General features: G+C 38.4%; 1 protein-coding gene across 1 annotated transcript; it reads left to right on the top strand.

Moving 5' to 3' along the window:
• The first annotated feature begins 1,892 nt into the window (after positions 1-1,892).
• On the top strand, positions 1,893-23,692 carry LOC100373982 (uncharacterized). Its single transcript, XM_006821452.3, has 7 exons — positions 1,893-2,008; positions 9,273-9,586; positions 10,583-10,724; positions 20,493-20,592; positions 22,461-22,521; positions 22,685-22,707; positions 23,043-23,692. The coding sequence occupies exons 2-7, from the start codon at positions 9,302-9,304 to the stop codon at positions 23,092-23,094; spliced, it is 663 nt and encodes a 220-aa protein (XP_006821515.2). The 5' UTR covers positions 1,893-2,008; positions 9,273-9,301; the 3' UTR covers positions 23,095-23,692.

Raw genomic sequence — 23,692 nt, 5'->3', positions numbered from 1 at the left:
GATAGATACGGGCCGCATACCTGCTTTACTCGAGTGAGATTCGCATGTTTACAGTGGATAAACATGTATTGCATTTTCAAACACGGAGAAACGCAAAGAAAGGTATATATTATAGCATAGGATCTTTCGAGTACTATCAGGATCTAGGTCGGTTTAAAGTTTTGGTATGAAACGTTAACTATTGGGTAGGCCAACTTTAAGTATAGAGGTAATGTATGTAATGAAAAAACGAGTCATGAATATGAATATGATTGTTTTCTGAAAAACAACACCTGGATACGGTTTATCTTTAAAAAAGCGGCATTTGTATGGCGCACTGGGGACAGGGACAGCACATGACAAAATGTGTAACGACTGAACGCCTTATTGCCGACCTTAATGTCGTGAGACCGGCAATTATGTCATATTTTTAACTGCTGAATGGGCGAGCTGACCTCTGAAGTCGAACTCACAATCTCTCTGACATATAATAATTCTATAAACAGCACCTTCCAGGGGTGCGATGCGATCAGTACCTGATAACTAAGGCATGGGGCCAGTAAGTACCATCTCCGGGCTTCGATCGATGGAAGTTAATCAGTGATATATCAGTTTGATTATGATAGTGCAATGACCTACAGAACTTTAATATACATTCATACAACCCCCCCCCCCCACTCAGCATCCATAGCGGGCCGCATGCGCGTTCCCATTTTCTCGGGAAAGGGGGTACTTTTTGACGATCTGTCTCGGGAATATTTTCCCGAGAAAATCGTAGAAAAGGGGGTATTTTTTGTTTGTTTTCCCGAGATTCTCAAAATAGGGGGTGTATGTATGAATGAATGCATGATGCATATTGTAGTGCATATGCCGTAGCAATGTTTGTGTAAGGAATTACCTCTTATCAAATAGAGGCGGCGGCACTAAATTTTGCATGGGGCGAAGACTGGTGATTTTCCGTACAATTGCGAGATCTCGCGAGATGCATGAAAGACGCGCGTCGAACGTCTGCCGCAAAAATCGAACGATTTGATTTTGAACTAGAATTTCTTTATTTCGTAGCTTACATTGACCGGCCGATCTTCGACAGAGAAATATTGCTTCCGAATACCCTTACTTAATCGAAATTGCCTATCACCAAATGTGGACAGCACATTATTAAGCATGGAAATGCCCCCCGAAATACTTTCGCGTTTGTCGAATCCCGCGCGATGTTTGACGCGACTACGACGCTATAACCTTTGTTTGTCCTGTTTTTACGTTCGCTTTCACGCATAACGCGTGATTCTCGCAGTGAACGGAAAATGGTCTATTTTGCGCCGAAGGCGTGACTTTACCAGAGGATCAGGGGGTATGCTCCCCCTTGAAAATTTGAAATGTAGACTCTCTGAAACGCTATTTCCTGCATTTTGAAAGTCAAATTTTGCTTGCACAAAAGGATCAGCTTGATTTTAGAGGGGGTTACGCCTCCAACATTATTTTCGAGGGGGCAATCGCCCCCTCTGCTACCCCGTGCCACCACCACTGTCAAAGGAAAACGTTCGGCAACAATGATACATTGTAGTGTAAATTGTTAATAGAATTTCAAGTGAATCAGGGATAAATATCTGTAATGGGCAAGCGCCGCTGTTTTGACCCAATTTCCACGGCCGAATAGATATATTTATCCATTTTCATAATTTTAGACCATTTAAGCAAAACAATTTTGTCAAAAGCGTCCAGTTTTTAACAGACTGTGGATCACCCCACTCAAAATCGCTATCGTAGGTAAAACAATGACATAATAATAATAAGAGTGGAAAGATAAAAAGATTGGGCACTTTGTACCATGGAATAATATGCAGTGTAGTATCCAACAAGGATGTCGGTTTTTACAAGCGCGCCATCTATAGACGACTAGAGTGCAGCTTGGTGGCGCTATTCAAAATGGCGTCTTACATAACGTATAATTTCTGCTTGACAAGCATTTTTGGCATTTTCTAGAACGATTGCAGTTCATTGATCATTTCAGTGAAGTATTCTGATAAAGGTGAGTAAATGATGGATTCATTCTGAGGTTTTAACACTTCATAACTTAGTAAATATGGTGGATCTAAGCGAATTTTGCACCGGTCAATGTCTGCTTACGTGTGTATAATTTTTTTTTATCCACATACATGTCCAGAGAGAGGAACGTCGCCTGTACATGTATGCCGTGTCTGGTTTTCAGGTGTGTGCATCCAATGTCTAGCGAGCCAGCGAGGTGTCCCACCAGTTTATTGATTTATTAAACCACAGAACTGTTGTAACTATAGATCGTCGAAGCCTGTGAACTGTGGTTATCGAGTTATTATTTTGCGCGTGAATCGAGCGGGTAGTTAAACGTTTGGCACGGATCTAGAAGCCGTACCTACACACGAATTGGTGACGTCACAAAATACATGACCTTCAATCGGCGGCGTTTCGTCGGTATATACGAATTGGTATATACAAATTACAATAAAGATACTTAAGACATTACACATAAGGTAAAACAAATCACGTGACAATATAATGATAATAACGGTAATAAATCCTAGCTTAACAGTTGAACAGAACGCTCATATAGTCAGTCGGGTGACGCCGAGGGTCACACACTTTGTGGCAAAATGGCCGTGTGGTTGAAACTGGGTCATGGATTGACGGGTTAGGAAGACATCATTAAACTCTCTCAAAATCACAATAAAACAGGAAAGTGGTTGCATATTACGGCGTAGCCAACATGGGAAATAAAAAACGCCCAATACAAACGACATGGGTTCGAATCACACTAGATACACACTCATCAGAACCGAAGCAATCAGAAACCAGCAATCGTTTTGGCTTTTCCGTTCAACTCATCGGAACACTGGAGTAGTTAGAAAAATGAACACCACTTAACGACCAACGTCATGGCATGGTACACAAGCGTGCCATCAAAATAAAACAAAATTAGCTTGAAAAGACAGTGGGTTTGAGTCCCGCTCAGAGCTACCCTAAAAACGTAAATCAAATAAACTGAAATCTCTCAAACCGCAAACAAGTAAACAAAGAACGTCGCGAAAAAATAATAAACCTCACATAACTCCACCATACAAAACTGAATGAATAAATAATAAAATAACTTATGTCTTAAACTGGACGACGCGCAATTTGTTCAACAGTTTCCAGATTGTGACAAGAGATAAACAAGACCCAAGTCAAGGTAAGTTTTGTTAAAGTGTTGATGGCGTTCCCTATATTACGAAAACAATTCAGGCAACAGACGAATATCTTCTGTGGTGTTGTGGAATTTATACTGTGTCTGCGGAATTGTTGATTGAAGGTTTGAAGCCAGCAGTTAACATTTTGTTAGAAAGTTTCACAATTAAATCAAATATCCAATGATACCAGTATATTTATTTCATTATTTTAACAACTTGCAATGGTGGAAGTTTGTCAAACACGAGTTCTTACACCTAAATAAGTATCAAATATTTGTCGACACATTTATTCTCTCAACCTTGTAGAGGTGGGAATTAATTAAACAACAGGTATTTACTCACAAATATAATGGTCAATATTTGTCCATACATTCATTCTGTCAATTTAAGAACTTGTAATTGGGCCATTCCAGTTTATATCTGCACCCCCCCTGTTGATGAGTTTGTGTGTTTACTTCATACAGGGTATAATTTCCATGGGTGTATAAGTCATACAAAGTTTTATTTCCAAATCACCATTCACCATACAGTAATGGAAATCCAAAACTATAGGTCCTACTTATGGTGTTGATGAGTTCCTTTGTGACACCATACAGAGTAGGATTTCCAAATATAACTCTCATCATATGCTAATTTACCAGATATAAACTGGAATGGCCCATTGTTGGAATTAATCAAATGAGAGTTGTCTACACCAAAATAAGTCTCAAATATTTGTCCACACATTTATTCTCTCAATTTAACAATTTGCAATTTATGGAAGTAAATTAAATGCGACTTTTCTACACCAAAATAAGTATAAAATATTTGTCCACACATTTAGTCTTTCAATTTAACAACTTGTAATTGTGGGAATTAATCAAACGCGAGTTGTTTACACCAAAATAAGTCTCAAACATTAGTCCATACATTTATTCTCTCAATTTAACAACTTGTAATGGTGTAAAATAATTAAACGAGAGCTGTCTACACCAAAATAAGTCTAAAATATTTGTCCGCACATTTATTCTCTCAATTTAACAACTTGTAATGGTGTAAAATAATTAAACGAGAGCTGTCTACATCAAAATAAGTCTAAAATATTTGTCCATACATTTATTCTCTCAATTTAACAACTTGTAATGGTGTAAAATAATTAAAAGAGAGCTGTCTACACCAAAATAAGTCTAAAATATTTGTCTGCACATTTATTCTCTCAATTTAACAACTTGTAATTGTGGGAATTAATCAAACGAGAGCTGTCTACACCAAAATAAGTATAAAATATTTGTCCGCACACTTATTCTCTCAATTTAACAACTTGTAATGGTGTAAAATAATTAAACGAGAGCTGTCTACACCAAAATAAGTCTAAAATATTTGTCCATACATTTATTCTCTCAATTTAACAACTTGTAATGGTGTAAAATAATTAAACGAGAGCTGTCTACACCAAAATAAGTCTAAAATATTTGTCCATACATTTATTCTCTCAATTTAACAACTTGTAATTGTGGGAATTAATCAAACGTGAGTTGTTTACACCAAACTAAGGGAATCACCAGTTAATTTGGCCGAGGGGGTGCCGGTGAATTTCACATGTTATTGTTAAATAATCACAAGTCCCCCCCTAGGTGTATATTAAAAATTGGGCTGCTCCCCCCCCCCCCCCCCCCCTTAGAAAAAGACAGAATATGGTAGCCCCCCCCCCCCCCCCCCCCCCCATGATTTTTTTTAAACAATAAAGATTTACATTAATGAATCGTTGCATGCTTCCAGGTTCCAGCTCTTCTCCCTGACCTCGTCACTACAGTTTATGGAACTATTAAGTCATCAGTCTCTATTTCCTCTTCACTGTCAACGTGATCATCACCATCAGAGCCCTCTGAGTCAGTTTCGTCAGTGTTGTACATTCTGGTGTTTACAGTTTGTAAATGTTCAGTAATTTTATGTGTTTTTGCTTGATCTTTATATGATTTTCTGATTACATCACTGGCTTTCATTTTGTCTTGTTTGTTCCCTTTTTTTGGTAGCTTATTATGGTCCAGGTACTTATCCAACTCAGCTGCTGTCAATGTTTTTAGTGTCCCATTCAACACCAAGGAAATCCAGTCATAATCACTATGACTTTTTTCCTGCTTCTTCTTTTTTTGTTGTTTCTTTCTACCTTTTTCCCTAATGGTTTTCATTTGCTTTAGTGTGGTAAGGTGTTGTAAATAGTCTATGACATATTGCTCTTCCACTGCATACTTAGAGGAAAATTCTTTGATGCTCTCAGTATTCTCCAAAGATAAAATTCTGCATGATGTTGAAACGCGGCTGCCAATCATCTGGCTGTCTTCTTTCACTATTACTATTCACACATGGGGTCTCATGCACGCTTAAGAAGTGGTACGACCTCTCACTGTTTGTCTCTGGTTGGGGAAAGTTACTCTGACTTATTTACCAGTTATGGAAGACTCCTAAAACAGTGGGCTACTGAACAGATGGCTTACAATGACAGCATGGTGAGTGAACTGCAGTCAATCTACTGAGTTCATGGCAGATCTTGATAAAACACTAACTTGGTTAAGAAATGTATTTCATGGACTGTCAGATGTAAGTAAAAGAAGAATAAGTAGAGAAAAGAAAACAGAAAAAAAGTGAAGAAGCGAAAACGAGATCGTTTTGCAAGAGGAGTTACAGCTTTGTTACAAAGGATAACATCCACTGAGGTTGTACAAAGATGTTTCCCTGATGGTATACATGGTTCAGTAGATTTTGAAATCTCAGATCAAACTGAAGCCAATTTGAAGTTGTCAAAGATGGATGCAGTATATTTGCAATATCTCATTCATCGCAATGTCTTCTGTGCTGCAGCTAAGCAGGAGATGATAAAGCTGTATGAAGAACTGAAGTTAAAATATGAGTGCCTGTCTGATAGTTCCAGTGGAAAGAGTTATGAGGATTGTGAAAGTGGTTCTAATGATCCTGGTGATAGTGCCGATACTGACATTCTTTGCGATGAGGATAGAGATTGATAGGAATGGAGAGGATCAAAAATAGATGCCTAGGTTCAATATCTACAGTTCCTCAGAAAGTTGTGTTTTATTAAAAAATATGAAAACTTTTTTTATATATATATTTTATTTATTTACATACAAAATATTACACTATATAAATATATTTTATTTTTATATTTTGTGTTATATTAGTGTGTTTGCTTTTCACAAACTTGTTTAAAAGGTTTGTTTTTCTTCATACAGTGGAAAGTGCAGTAAGTTTTTTTATGCCATTCACAGAGGTTTATATTGTTGTTTACAAATGAAGTTTCATATTTAATGTTTTATACTAATTTGATTAAGTTATTGTTGTGCAATAAAACAAACAAACAAACAAACAATAACTCTTTCTCATTACAGTATGTTCATCACAGCAGCCGTCGTCTATACAATATATGTGAATAAACCCAGAAAATTATAACCCCCCCTTCTTCACTCTTGGAAAAATTGTTAGCCCCCCCTTTTTCATATACAGAAAATGGAAAGCCCCCCCTAGAATTGCCCGGCACCCCCCAGGCCAGATTAACTGGTGATTCCCTAAGTATTAAATATTTGTTGAGACATTTATTCTCTCAATTTAACAACTTGTAATGGTGTAAAATATTTAAAGGAGAGTTGTCTACACCAAAATTAATCTCAAATATTTGTCCACACATTTATTGTCACAATTTAACCACTTGTTAATAGTGGAAATTGCTTAAACGCGACTTGTTTAATCAGTTGACATCAATGCAACTTACCCGCAGACAGTGCACAACAGAGTATCATTATTGAGCAATTATAAACAGGAACGTGTCTTGGCATTAGGGTTAGGGTCGGGTCAGGTATGGGCAACGGAATTATTAACAGGAACGTGTCTTGGCATTAGGATTAGGGTCGGGTCAGGTATGGGCAACGCAAATGGCAAACACCCAATTGGCAAGATGTACACTAACGGGTTATGGCATGCATATAGTTTACACAAGTAAAAACACAAAATTGGCAATTTTTTGGACAATTGTAACTCAATAATAAAAATATGTTGTATTTCTATGTATATACACACACTATATAGTCTTATCAAATGCAAACACATCCAGTCAATCAATTGTGGTCTTGTGGTTCAGTTGTCTACATAGTGATCAGGAGGACCTGGGTTCAATTCCCATGCCTGCAAGTCTTTTTCGCAAACACTAATTTGCAATAAAGCTAAATATGAAAACAAATCATTCATTTGCATGACTGCCCATATGGTTCAGTGGATATGTACAATGTAGGCAATGTGAGAGATCGCTGGTTCGAATCCAGTATGGTTAGTACGAAAACATAAACAGCAACTTCTGTATATCAAGAACTCAAGTCAGAAAAACAGAACACAAGAAACTACCTCACATGGAAGCCAGTCGAAGTACGAACACAGTTCACAGCTGCAGGTCACGTGCAACAACAGACACGAGGATCAATTCTGCTCTCCAAATGGGTCCTTTTGTATTGACCCCCTAAGGATTGCTAATCCCCCTTTCTAACTCTTCCCCCAAAAATAATATATCGCCCCTTTTAAAATGTATTGATCCACAAATTAATGAATATTCATGAGCACAGAAACTGTTACGTCATGAATAAATTAGCATAATTAAAAAAAAAATTGCATAAAGTGTAGGTACTCCTTCTGGAGTCCTGCCAAACGTTTCGGCCCTGGTAAATAATATACTAGTACGTAATGGCCCTGGTTTTGGACATTACGGCGAGAGGGGATTCGTCCCTAGTATAACAGATGCAGTATTCATATCTAGTGTTTATATATAAAATACACAATGGATATATGGCGTCATTAGTCACAATATATTTTTTGTCTTTGTTCATGATTTAACACTATGTTTAGCACAATGTGGCATATGTTTGTTAATTCATTCACAGCTGCCTTTGTACTTTGTAATAATAAAGCTATGCATTCGTTGTGCATGATATATGTTAACACTGTATAAGAACACTTCTTTGTATATCATTTATATCAGGGCTGTAACAACCTCAGTGTTTATGGCCCAAATGTCCCAAACCATGACGTTTATTATTTACTAAGGCCGAAATGTCTAGGAATCGTTGAGCAGAATTCATAATGGTTCCATGCATGACTTGTGTGTCGCTGCTGCTCTAAACACCATTCAAAATTAAACAATTTGCAGTTTGTGGCTAGAAATTTTTTTTTCTTATCATTGAAAAGCCTTTTTGATAATGTTTTTGCTCGAATGAGCTTTTCACTTTGCATAATTTGTGGAACAAGATCACAAATGCATCAATTTCAAGTGCTTAGATATGTGTTCATATCCGGCGATATTTGTCCCATTCCGCAGGCAGGTAAACAAAGAATGCTTCAACTAAGAGAATAGCACAAACCTTTTCATAAAACAATATTTTCTGACACACAAATATTACACTGATATCTTTTCATTATATAGACACACTGCCTAGGTATTACACTGATTCAATGACAGATATTATCTTTTCATTATATAGACACACTGCCTAGGTATTACACTGATTCAATGACAGATATTATCTTTTCATTATATAGACACACTGCCTAGGTATTACACTGATTCAATGACATATATTATCTTTTCATTATATAGACACACTGCCTAGGTATTACACTGATTCAGTGACAGATATTATCTTTTCATTATATAGACACACTGCCTAGGTATTACACTGATTCAATGACAGATATTATCTTTTCATTATATAGACACACTGCCTAGGTATTACACTGATTCAGTGACAGATATTATCTTTTCATTATATAGACACACTGCCTAGGTATTACACTGATTCAGTGACAGATATTATCTTTTCATTATATAGACACACTGCCTAGGTATTACACTGATTCAGTGACAGATATTATCTTTTCATTATATAGACACACTGCTTAGGTATTACACTGATTCAATGACAGATATTATCTTTTCATTATATAGATACACTGCCTCGGTATTACACTGATTCAGTGACAGATATTATCTTTTCATTAAATAGACACACTGCCTAGGTATTACACTGATTCAATGACATATATTATCTTTTCATTATATAGACACACTGCCTAGGTATTACACTGATTCAATGACAGATATGTGGAATGCAAATGAGAAAACAAGGTATGCAAGACTGAGTGGTGCTGATAGTCTGGGAGCACATTCTGCTGGGTCATCGCAGTCTCAGGCATCAACGGTCATTGCTGCGGAGCGCGGCAGGAAGTCATCAGGCATGTCGTCATCCCAGGTAGGGTCTTCGGTTCATTCCATACGAGAACGCAGTCGAAGTCCAGCAACAGGATCAAACAAGCCCCCACAGCATGCTACAACAAAGAGCACAAAATCTAAGCATTCACACAGTAAAACACAGAAGGTATGCATTCTTGTACATTACAAGCATAAACTGATATATCTTGCGGTCAATCTTGACTTGCATGTATTATACTTCACCTTTTATTACTTTGCTTGATTGCTCACTCTTTAGCAGAGCAGGAATCACAATTCATCTTACTCAAACCCAATACAGATATGCTGGTGAATATGCAAATCTTGTTTACATATACATTGTACATGTAGTATCAACCTTATAGTAAAAATGTTTTTTAACAACCAACTATTGCATAAAAAGCTGGTTCTTGATCTCAACATTTCATCAGCTGAATACCTCAACAGACAGCCAAAATGAATAAGAAATTTAAATTTTAAATTATGTATAAATTACTATTTTCCCTTATTTGACCATAGAACATGCATGAAAGAATGTGAACAAAAACTCTTTATGCTGAAGACTAGGATCTAAAAGATTTTTGTTTTGTATTTGTTTAACCCAAAGTCTAAATATTGTTTGAACCTAATTGCATGGGCAAAATAACCCTACAAACAGCTCATATGAGATAAAATGAGTTTTGAAAACTAACATTTAAGAAGTGACCATTTCAGTGAATTGGTCATGTGGTGGGAACCACAGGTAATTATGATGCACAATCATCGAATTATCGAGAGATTGTCAGAGAGAGGCTTAACCTTTCGAGATGGCCTTGGGCCAATACCCCAGGATTAGTTGTCATCTTGTAAAATAATCCCTGAGATTTGCTTGACAAAAAATGTACAAATGTTGATATATATATAGCATATATGCTATGCTTTCAGTGTCTGGATTTTGACATTTGGATACTACTGTATTAAACCTAATGTTTGAGTGGAAATAAATTTGATTTGATTTGGATTTGATAGTTACAGCTATTGTCATCTTTACAGGGAAAATAGAGTACAAATTATGATAATTAGTAAATAAGAATTATTGATATTAAAAAACAAATTAACCAACAACATTTTTTTTTTCTTCACTTTATAAACATAATTTTTTCAGGACAAAGAAAGAACGTTAACTACTAAAGGCCGGCCGTGCAAAGAACATGTCTTCCTTACTGATGTTGCCGATGTGAGACAGATGGAGCAAGGTCTTTTACAAATGTTAAATGACTTCCACTCAGGTCGACTGCAGGCGTTTGGTAATGTATACGTTCAAGGGCAATAGCTGTTGCACATGCCACATGTGTAATACATGGATCCCATGCGCCACATGTGTAATACATTTATTTAGACAAAATTGAGTTTGCATTGCACGATGAAGAACTGCTCTTTAAATAACATGTTTTCTGAATTAAACCATAAACTAGTGGATGGGAAAATATCTAGTACATGCTTGAGGTAGGGATCACACCATGCTGAATGATCCACCCTTCTGACCAGGACAATTGTTCTATTGTTACTAAAATAGTTATGCACTGACCGGCACACATTCTGCCAGTCAAGGATTTGAATTTGTAATCAATGGGACCTAATTATCACATGATGTGGTGCTAGCTTATAAACAATCACCTAGGATAGTCAATTTTGTGAAATTAGCACCTCAGTGTATTTATTGATTGCATAAAATGCAACTGTTATCATCGTAAATTGACATCAAAACTCTTCTCTCAACATCGTTTCCTTCTGCCATGCAACTTTTATGATCACTACCATTTAAAAAACTTTGGGTTCTATCGACATTACTATGCAGCATTTTGATTAGTTAATGGCATTCTTGACCCATCAGTTTGAAAGATACATGCCGGTCAACTAATGCATCACAAACATAATGACCGGTTTGTGTTTTTTTACCCAAGCAATTGGTTGATCAGAAACATTTTACTTGTATTTCGTATCAAAAATATAAACTAACATTTTTTGCTTAGCATTAAAACTAAGTAAGAGATATTATTTGTATAACCAGTGTATGAACCTTGAGAAGTAAATTATGATACGTCATAACTTTGATGATTATTTGCAAGTGATAATTGCTCATTAAATGCACAGTAAACATTTTGAAATAATAAATTACCACCATCCACCAAATAACTACATGGTCAAGTTTTTGTGGTAAATAAAAACTCCAATAAGACAATGCAGCAGTAATAAATTTGTATCAGTGTTTTTAGTCTGCAGCATTTGTATTTCAAAAATATTTTCAATTGTTTTAAATTCCAACTACTGGTACATGTGTTTTAAATTCTTCATAGAATTTCTGTTTTATTTTTGATATCCAATTTTGATTTTGTAATTTGTTCAATTCTACTCTGGGGAATATTGCTTGGATATCCTGTCTTATTCATATGCAGATGTCACACCCATAAGTTGCCTAAAACTAGATAAGCTCAAATCACAGGTGGACAGATAGGGAAAATTTATATGAAGGGCAACTAACCTTTATCTCTGTAATAACAACCAGGGATCTCTTACCCCGGTCGAGACAATTCGACAGTCCAGTGGTAAATCGAGGTAACGACGTACACCGAATATTATAATCAAGGAGACATTCACACCATTAATTAACGACGCAGACAGGTCAAGTGGACAACAACTTCTATTCAATATTTATAACGGTGAACCAAGGTCAACAGTGGGCACATATAATTATTTGTACATAACACAATAATTGGCACCTCGCTCACTGGAGTATAAACTCACAATAGTATGATAATAAACGCTACAAATGCATGAATTGGCAGTAATACACACAATAATAATCACTTCCGGTTGACAGAATTAACAGCATTGTTCATCACAATAATTACTAAAGTTGTATGACTCAATAAAGGAATACACAATGTTCATCAATATACATGTAGCGTAAACACAACAATTACCAGAGTAGTATGAAAAAATCTTGTTTGATAAATACAACAACAGTTAACTGGTACAACAACTCAATATAATTCTGCATGAACTTTAGCACAACGTACAGCCTAATAAAACTATACATGTCATGAATGTACCAACAGTAAAAGCCCTAACCCTAGTTAACTGATTACATGTAATTAGTCCCCGTTTGGACGCAGTCCGAAAACGGGGACTTATGTTTTGCCCTGTGTGCGTCCGTGCGTCCGTCCGTGCGTCCGTCCGTGATCACCTGTATCTCGAACATGCATGGACCGATTAAGTTCAAACTTCACTCATACATCACACATTATATGGGACATATGCACATGCATTTTTTTCATGATCCGATTAACGATAGCCGAATAGCGGCCATTTTAAGGCCGAAAATGCATCAAAATCGCACATTTTCACCATTCCGGACCCGGATCTCAGTTATGCATGGATGGATTTTGTTCAAATTTGGTACATACATTAAACATAATAGGACCTTGATGCACGTCTTTTTTTTTGGATCAAGTTCGAAATGGCCGACTGGCGGCCATTTTGTTAAAGAATTCAGTTCTGGATCCGTATCCAAGACATGTCTGGATTGATCAAGTTCAAACTTCACACACACATGGTACATCATGTCACAAATAGATATATGCATTTGTTTCATGATCTGCTTAACAATAGCGGAATGATGGCCATTTTAAGGCCGAAAATGCATCAAAATCACGTATTTTCACAATTCCAGAACCGGATCTCAGTCATGCATGGAAGGATTTTGTTCCGATTTAGCACAATGTGTTGTACATATGCAGGTGCATTTCGGTCATGATCTGCTTTGAATGTATATGTCACTCAAATATGAACGGAACGGGGACGTGTCATTGACAATGACTTGTCTCTAATTAATATTCACTTCAGACGAACATCACACAGATACACACAATCTTTGCTGTCTTGTAGGGCACAACACACGAAATTGCTAACTTTAACAACAAGCCAAACGAAAAACGTCCCTCCAAGCGCAAAGATTCAAACATACAAAAATCATACAGTCGCGCATGTACATGTGAGTAACGGAACTGATCACTGTTCGAAATCGTATGACAGTTTGCACAAAGTTAACTTTTGTTAGTCAATGAGTATCAAACCTGATCTTCGAGTTCCTTACGGTAGCGGCAAGTCCCTCAATGGCGTACTGGCGTCGATCACGTCAAAGCAACGGCGAAACCCTCACAACTGTAGCGACGGAGCGTAGGTCCCTTTGACTTTCAAGTAGCCTCACAAACTTGACAAAACCAGTTCACTTCACTCGCCCACAACTGCTTCTACCAGTCGTTCGACTCGAAATACTCAGGCCCCACAGGTACCTGTCACTCAGCAGAGACTTCAACTCACAGTCCCATCGGCGATGGCCTTTTCTGGTCGCGCTGATCGGTTCAGGCCGCGTTTCAACCAGTCAACTCGAGATGGCGTGGTTCCACTTTAACGAGCAGCCATTGTTCCCCCGTCTTCACTACGCTGACGTCATCCGTTCCACGAAGTGATCACGTGATACTCGCATGTCAAATGCATTCACCCAGGAGCAAAAATAAGTTTTATAACTCTGTTACGGCTATCCCTGTTAGTATAGTGTATGCAAAAAGAACATCCACACAAATCACTGCATGTCATGTCCGTCTGACAATCTATAAAATGTTCTAATTACACAATAAAAATACAACTCAATGGCGTCAAATTTACCAGGCGACACCCTCCCTCCCCAAAACATGTCATCCTCTCTCCTCCACTCCCATAGCTAACCATAAAACAGCTAATGGGAGAGAGAGCAAGGGAGGACATATAACTAACTAACCCTCACCGGGACCGTCTTCTCATGGTGGATGTACCACTGTACTCTTCGTCGTGGCTTTAAGTTATAGCTGAACTTCATCTTAATACAGGTCTGTTACATCATGGCCCAATAAGAGTGCATCTGCTCTTCCCTGGCAATCTGGGAGTCCAACCTGCAAGTAACCACCCTAGCAAACAAAAGAGTATCAGGTATACTCCCTCAGGAGCGAGGCGCAAATACATGCAGTTGTACAGTTACACAATCACACATGTCCACAGATATGACCAAGGGTTCACCAAGGGCGATCCCAATAAGTGTCTTCAGAGTGTCTCTACATACCAATGACTCTGCAAATAAATACAATGTTCAACGTCACACTAGCCAGCTCCCCAGGTACATGTACATTGCACCAGTCGTCACCTCTTCACTATATTGTGGTCCATCTCCCAACTTGTTGAGCCATATGGGAAGGATAATACCAACTGGAAACCTCACAATACGCTGAACTACAACGTGGTCGGAGATAATACCACATATGCGAAGTCCCACTCTCCTCTCAGGTGGGTGTTGTCATTCGGAGATGCTCAACCTAATCCTCGTCCTCGACAACCTCACTATACGACAATCTGACGAAATTCATATACCCGTAGCAGGTAGGCATGTTCCAAACGTATCCCGATTACGATTAGTAACACTTCATCGGTTGTCTGTCACTAACCGTCGGTAATAGTATTCCTCTCCAATCAGATACTGCTGAATTACTATCCAATTCAAGTAGTTCTGTCAGGGAATGTTGCAAATTCTGTACATGTTGAATTCCATATCTCCTGCAGCTCTTAGCATCATCTGGCTTACTCAAAGCATCTTCTCTCGTGGTTCGCAGCCTAGTGAATGGGAGATGATTAGACGCTTGTTTGTTCGCTACCCTGGCTAAAGTTATCTTTCGTGAACACCCGGGTAATTCCCAAGGGCACACACTGGTCTTCTCCCGCGTTAAAAGAATAGAGTCGCGCCCCAAGCGGTTCACCATCAACCATTCGATCGTTCGGTATGAACGTTGGTGTGGCTGCATTCAACCTAAAATCAACGGTGTGATTCATGTTATTAAAGCCATAATACTGCGTTCTTCGTCTGTTTCTCATGGGTATCTCCTCCTTACGATTACATCATCTGTCGGTGTCTCAATTGCCGTTTCACATGGCATCCCATCTTTTTCCAACATTACATCAGCAGAACCATCCTTGTTCTCACTATTAGTATGCGCCAATTCAGCATCTTGGCTGGATCCAGATGCTTGGCTTGCATCCCCAGTCACGCGGTCTTGGTCATGTACTGAACTTCCCACACTCTCAAGGACGACAGTACCCTCATCCAAAGTGCCACTTCCAATACATGGCGTATCAGCGGTTGTAGTCCCGTTGTCACTCACTGTATTGTCAAGGCTAGCAGTTATGACAGCTGGTGATGCCTCTATTTCAGTCACAACTGAACTATCAACAGGTGGCATAACTGTCTCATCTTGTGGTCGGTCAGTCTCTTCACTGCTACTACTAGACATTGCCTCTGGCACAGGCAAACCACCTTCGCTATCTCTCGCTCGTGTTCTCTCTAATAATATCTGGTCATCAGATGAGCTCTCTAGTACGGTGTCGCTAGACTCTCTGACCACTCTATTGGTGTGCCGAGTGCGAGTCCGTCTACAATGATTTTGTCTCGGTACGTTTAGTGTACGCATTGGACGATCCAGTGGAACTGCTGGCAGGGCATAGCATGGCATCAACAAATTACGATGAATCGTCTGACGCTTCCCTCCACTTTCTGGCTTCAGTAAGTAAACAGGGATGTCAGGATTCACTCTCTTGACTACCAAGTAAGGCTCATGTTCATGTTCATGTTTACCTCGGATAGATACATTGCGTATCAAAACACGGTCGCCAGGTTCCAAGTCGGCTTCTTTCGCCTTTTTATCATACAGATATTTGTTCTTCCTCGCTCTGTTAGTCATCTTGCTCCCCGCTATCTTATACGCTGCCTGTAAGTCTCTGCGTACTCTCTCTACATATGTTTCATAGGTCTCTTTGTCCTTGTCACTAGGCTCTAAACCTAGATAGATATCAATTGGCAATTTCGGATGCTGTAACCTACCAGTTACGATAACACTGCTTTCAGGACGACTTGTAACAGGTTTCTTCATCAAGGCACGAGCAGATCTCATATGACTGTAAATACCAGCAAAGCAATGTCTAGACTTCAACTTATCATATGTCCTTTTCCCAGGTGTAGACATCTTACCAACTTCATTGTGATTCTTTTTTCTACTGTCCGCAGCAGCTCGCATACATGGCTCCAACACATTTGTACCCAATGTTATTGGTACTCGATTTCCATACTCTGTATCTGGAACTACCACTACCAGGGCATCCATGGTCTGTTCTACACCATATATCGACGGTGGCAGTCCTAACTGTTCTTCCAATAGTCCCAATACTGGCACAGCTTGGTCACTAGCACCCAGTATTCGTAAATCAGCAACAGACATGTCCAAGGGAAAACCAGAGAAATGAGCATCATAAAACCACTTACTCAATGTAGTTACTTGTGAACCTGTATCCATTAGACAACGTGCTCTATGATTGCTCACTGTTATTACTTCCTCATATGCCGGTCCTACGACTCTGCGACGAATATCCATTTGCATCAGTTGCAGGTTGGGGATGGAGTCATCTACACTCAGGGGTGTCCTATCATTTCTCTTTCTTGGGCAGTTACGTTTCCGCTGTCGAACTCTTCTTTTTTCATATCTCGCAGGCTGGTCACGTGTCTTGCAATCAGACTCACCAGAAGTGGATGTTGTCTGTTTAGCATTATTCTCCTTTTTCTGAGGGCAATTCCTGGAGTAATGTCCCTCCTCTTTACAATAGAAACATCTCTGTGCCTGCCGTTTCTTGTCTGGACAGTCTCTGGCCATGTGGTCTGGATCACCACACACACAGCAATATCTAGGCACTTTGGGGTTACTTTTATACTGTCTCTTGGAACCGGGGTCATCGTTTTCTCGTGTGAAGCCTGTAGTCTGTGTGCCATACTCAAGCGTTGATTTGACTTTCATCTCCAACCTATCCAAGCATTCGATAACTGACGATAACGTTGGTTTCAACTGTTCAGCAAGTTCTCCAGCTACTCCACTCACAACATCTGTTTCGCTAAACCGCGTCTCACCAGAGTTGTCTTGTACCTGCACAGCATCATCAGTAGCCATCAGTCGGGTCAATGCAGGTTGGCATGATTGGCGTCTCTCATTAACTTCTTCCTGAGCTTCTCTCGCCAGCCCTACCATCTCATCAAATTATACACTCTGTTTACACGATGTCTGATAGCATCCCTGACTGCTTCATCTCGCAAACCTCTCCAAAATGTATTTCTCAGGCGTTGGTCCATGGCCGATTTAAGTATACCACCCTTTCGCTCTACTTTGTTTAACTCTTCCTCTAGTCTGTTAGCAAAGTCAGCAATGGTTTCTTTTTCTTTCTGTAGCCCCTTACTATAAAAGTTCGCCAGAAGTGTCTCAGTGGATTGAACATCACCATAGCTCTTGCGTAGCTTTCTCAGTAACTGGTCAAACGTAACATCAGGTCCCATCCCGTCTATGAGCTGAACCGCTCCTCCTTTCAATGAGGCTCTAATTGTTCGCAGCATCGATATGGGGGACTCTTTACTACCATGGAAGTACGTCTTCACCTCCCCTTCCCACGTCAAGAAGTCAACATCAGATGTTCGACCAACATCTCCAGAAAATGTACTCAACTTGTGTCTGTCTCCCAGATATACTGCTGTGTAACTACCATCTCTATCAGTGCGGGTATCAATCACAGCGTCATTGGTACCACACCTTCTACCATAAGGGCCCAATGACATTTTCTCATTCTCTAACTCACGATCCAAGCGGTCGATATCATTCCCAAACAAATCTGAACGACTAGTCTTCCCAGTACCAACCATAGTTCTAGATGACTCAAGTCGCTCTCGTCTAGTGGGTGTATTCGCTCGGCCACGCACCCCTCGCACAGAACTATCGTTGTCACACTCATAATCAACATCCCAGTTTTCACCAGCGAGTCTAGACTGTTCTCTATGTCTCCATTCACACTGTTCAGCTTCTCGCTGTTCATACCTTTTCTCTATCTCTTTCGGAAATTTCTCATGTCTCTCATCCTGCTCTGCATGCATGGCCGCCATCCAAGCCTCTCTTTTCTGTTGTTCATCTAACAACCATTGACTCTTGGCTCTGTTTAAATGTTCGTCCTCTTCGAGTCTCCATTTTATTTTCTCTTGGTCAATTCTGCGCAACATTTCTCTTTCTTCACGTATTTGTGCAAAGATTAACAACCTATCATCGGTGTCAGCTGTTCTGTTCGGTGACGTATCTACAAAGTCTCTCTCATCACCATCACTAACATCACCCCATGCTACCTTGTCCTCCATTATAGTAGCAATACTACTCCGCACTGCAAAATGTCTGCTCCTAAAAAAATACTCAAAATGATCTCATTAAATAACAACTGTTTACCACTTAGAACGGATACTGGATACAATCAAAATCCAGTCGAAACCCACGTTGGGCGCCATTTATCTGTCACACCCATAAGTTGCCTAAAACTAGATAAGCTCAAATCACAGGTGGACAGATAGGTAAAATTTATATGAAGGGCAACTAACTGGTATCTCTGTAATAACAACCAGGGATCTCTTACTCCGGTCGAGACAATTCGACAGTCCAGTGGTAAATCGAGGTAACGACGTACATCTAATATTATAATCAAGGAGACATTCACACCATTAATTAACGACGCAGACAGGTCAAGTGGACAACAACTTCTATTCAATATTTATAACGGTGAACCAAGGTCAACAGTGGGCACATATAATTATTTGTACATAACACAATAATTGGCACCTCGCACGCTGGAGTATAAACTAACAATAGTATGATAATAAACACTACAAATGCATGAATTGGCAGTAATACACACAATAATAATCACTTCCGGTTGACAGAATTAACAGCAATGTTCATCACAATAATTACTAAAGTTGTATGACTCAATAGAGGAATACACAATGTCCATCAATATACATGTAGCGTAAACACAACAATTACCAGAGTAGTATGAAAAAATCTCGTTTGATAAATACAACAACAGTTAACTGGTACAACAACTCAATATAATTCTGCATGAACTTTAGCACAACGTACATCCTAATAAAACTATACATGTCATGAATGTACCAACAGTAAAAGCCCTAACCCTAATTAATATTCACTTCAGACGAACATCACACAGATACACACAATCTTTGCTGTCTTGTAGGGGACAACACACGAAATTGCTAACTTTAACAACAAGCAAAACGAAAAACGTCCCTCCAAGCGCAAAGATTCAAACATACAAAAATCATACAGTCGCGCGTGTACATGTGAGTAACGGAACTGATCACTGTTCGAAATCGTATGACAGTTTGCACAAAGTTAACTTTTGTTAGTCAATAACGAGTATCATACCTGATCTTCGAGTTCCTTACGGTAGCGACGAGTCCCTCAATGGCGTACTGGCGTCGATCACGTCAAAGCAACGGCGAAACCCTCACAACTGTAGCGACGGAGCGTAGGTCCCTTTGACTTTCAAGTAGCCTCACGCGCTTAGAGTAGTTTCACAAACTTGACAAAACCAGTTCACTTCACTCGCCCACAACTGCTTCTACCAGTCGTTCGACTCGAAATACTCAGGCCCCACAGGTACCTGTCACTCAGCAGGGACTTCAACTCACAGTCCCATCGGCGATGGCCTTTTCTGGTCGTGCTGATCGGTTCAGGCCGCGTTTCAACCAGTCAACTCGAGACGGCGTGGTTCCACATTAACGAGCAGCCATTGTTCCCCCGTCTTCACTACGTTGACGTCATCCGTTCCACGAAGTGTTCACGTGATACTTGCATGTCAAATGCATTCACTCAGGAGCAAAAATAAGTTTTATAACTCCGTTACGGCTATCCCTGTTAGTATAGTGTATGCAAAAAGCACATCCACACAAATCACTGCACTGCGTCTGACAATCTATAAAATGTTCTAATTACACAATAAAAATACAACTCAATGGCGTCAAATTTACCAGGCGACACAGACAAATTCAAAAATAATTCATTTATTAAATAAAATTAAAAAAATTAACTGACAAATATTGTATCCATTGCACCCAATAGGTAAGGAGTGTTCTTTTGGGCATATGGATAATGTCAGAGATTTACAAGAAAAGCTATCACGATTACATTTTGATTTAGACAATCAACAGCAAACACATGGGTAAGTAACATTCAACAAAAAGTTGAGCAACTTTATCAGTTCAAACAATAGCTGAGTTTGTGTTTTCTGGTAGCTTGGCTGTCATGGGCGTGATAGTGCGCAACACAAGATGAACTATGAACTATATTTATTCAACTTGTTACCAAGTTGTGATGCATCAACTGTATAAACTTCCTGATTGTAGCTTCATTGTCATCTTAGTTGTCAGAGATGAGCTGTTCATACAAATGTATAGGTAATTGCCATCTTCTATTCGTTGTCTGTCGTTCGTCCGTCCATCATCCGTCTGTCAGCAATTACATTTTTATCTTCTTCTTGTAAATTACTAGCTGAATTGCTTAGATACTTACCGATAGTATGTAGGTACATGTACCTTGGGTGGACCTAGGTCAAATTTGTTCATTTTGTGTTGATATCTTCTATTCTCTATTTTTAGGGAATATTTTTGCAATTTTTTGTGAACATTGTTATTTTCAACTTCTTCTTTAAAACTACCAGGTCAATTGCTTTGCTACTCCATATGTTGTAGGTTCATTAAAATTCATGTGAATATGTTAAATAAGTAAATTAAAACTCATTGTTTCCTTGCCAAGTTCATGAACTTAAAACCGAGTGATATTTCTATATCAGCTGATAGGATCACATCAGAAGAAAAACTGCAAAATTGTACAATTTTGGAATTAAAGAATTTTCAGTGCTAGGAATTTTCAGGATTTTATGAAATTTTCACTGCTACAAAATTAAAAAAAATTTTTTTATGAAATTAAAGTGAGACATTATCTCAAATGTAATCTATGTTTAAATCATTACGTCGAAACAAATAATTGTTAATTATTGTAATTTGTGCAAACTTGTATCTCTATACTTAAGCTTTTGAAATATATAAGCTAAATTACGGTTCCGAATGAGTCAACGTCATCTAACCCTTATCGCTACCTTAATATGATATAAGATATGATTTTATTTTTGTTTTAGTTTTAATTTTGAGATATAGTAGTAATGAAATCTGTTACCATAGGAACATTATTGAAGTGCTCAAATATCAGCATTTCGTCATCATGTTGAGACCCATGTCTTGTATTCAAATTTTCAGGAAACACAGTTTTCTGTTTAGACAGGTTTTACTGTTAATATAGGTTAATTTATGTAGTTCTTAGTACCCATGAAGTAAAATTTTAGGATATATAGGCTATGCATATTTAAATGACACCTAGGCATCTGGCTATGCATATGTAAACAGCACCTACGGTAGATCTCCAACAGATTATTTTGTATTGAAACATTAATTTCTAGTTATATGTATCTAGATGCAATTAACATCTATCGAAGATCAGTACCATCCTGGACTGCCTGAGTCAATATTTTATGATATTCTGGTAATACAGTTCTCCCGTCATACATCTTTCCGCTTTGTAGTGTGTGGTAATAATACCAAATTTGAGAGAAAAAAGCATTTTTAGCTTCGCTGTCGACAAAGTCAACACAGTGGAGCTGTTCATATTACTGATTGTCCGGCGTCCGTCGTTGTCAGCTTTACAATTTCAACTTCTTCGAAACCACAAGTCAGAATGTTTTCAAATTTGGTATGCAAGTACCTTGGATGGTTCTTTCTCAGATTTGTTCATTTCGTGATGATATCTTTAATTCTCTAATTTTGGTGAATATTTTTGTCATTTTTGGTAAAAAAGTAATATTTTTGACTTCTTGTAAAAAAACGCAAGTCCAATTGCTTTGATATTATATATATTGTTCATTTTCTAATGATATCTTCAGTTCTTAAGTGAAATGTGTGTTGCTAACAGTGGAGCTATTTCAGCCGAGAGGCTGCTTGTGAGATACCATTTTTTAATACTAATTCTAATCCTCAGACTAGGTTCAGATGAAGCTAAGGAAGCAGCAAATGAACACATGGAGCAACTACTACTAAATGTAAGTTTATTTTGTGTTCTTGTTCAGAAATTTCAGTCTGTGCTGGGTCAAAAGATCACTGGCATAAACTCATTGTATCATTGGTATCCATAATAGCAAGGGCACATGTGACAAAAATGCTGTAGATATAACAATCTATTGTTTTTTTTTTTTTGAATTTCAGCTTGAGCAACTAAGTTCAGCAATGTATCCTTTTAACCTTGAGCATAAACTGATAATTTACTCTAGTTGTCTGTCCATCCGTTTGTTCGTCTGTCTGTCTGTCTGTCTGTCTGTCTGTCTGTCTGTCTGTCTGTCTGTCTGTCTGTCTGTCTGTCTGTCTGTCTGTCTGTCTGTCTGTCTGTCTGTCTGTCTATATTTCCACCCATCCAACTATGTCAATAAGTAATTATATAGGAATTATAGATGGTGAATTTCTAGTCTTCATCTGTTGTATTATTGTACGGATATGGACAGCTTGAATTGAATCGATGTTGATCGTTATAATAATAACTCTTTAATTTCCTTAATGCCGTTTCCAGTCAAAGCCTTCACCCAAATGAAGGAAACCCATCTGGCTCCACTGCTCACTGAGACCAGAATTTATTTTTGGTTCTTCAATATTATATTTCTTTGAAATATAATATTTCTTTGAAATATAAGGGAGTGCATAAAAACGATCACTTTTTTTTAATATATTAGGAGACATTAGGTGTTTTGTTGGGCAGCCGTGGATTGTATGTGAATATCTCACACTCCTATCATGTCATGGATTCAGGGCTAGCTAATATGTCACCGATGGAGTGAGTGGCTGAGATGTATCAGCTTTCTGCACGACTGTAGGAATATATAACACAAATCTCATCATATCTCTTGTCATCAGGGAGAATGTCATCTGTCGTCACATTTCTTTCGGAGAAATATCAAATTATTTATTGACCAACTGTGATTGTCAATACATTGTTTTTATTATTGGAATTATTTTTTCTAAAGTAGCGAGTAGATACTTGCCCTTGCTTGTACAAAATGTTAGAGGGCAGAAGCTCATAAAAAATAAAACCCAAGTCAAGTAAATATTCAGAAGTATATAGACACCTATCCTTGCACTTGTACACAAACTAATTCCCATTGATTGCTGGTTCATGTATGCTTCTGTTATGAAACACTTCAAATAAATCAAATACTTATCTTA

This window comes from Saccoglossus kowalevskii, chromosome 11 (genome assembly GCF_978046115.1).
Source record: "Saccoglossus kowalevskii chromosome 11, keSacKowa6.1, whole genome shotgun sequence".
In the NCBI taxonomy this organism is placed as follows: domain Eukaryota; kingdom Metazoa; phylum Hemichordata; class Enteropneusta; family Harrimaniidae; genus Saccoglossus; species Saccoglossus kowalevskii.
This window is presented reverse-complemented; position numbering and strand designations above follow the sequence as displayed.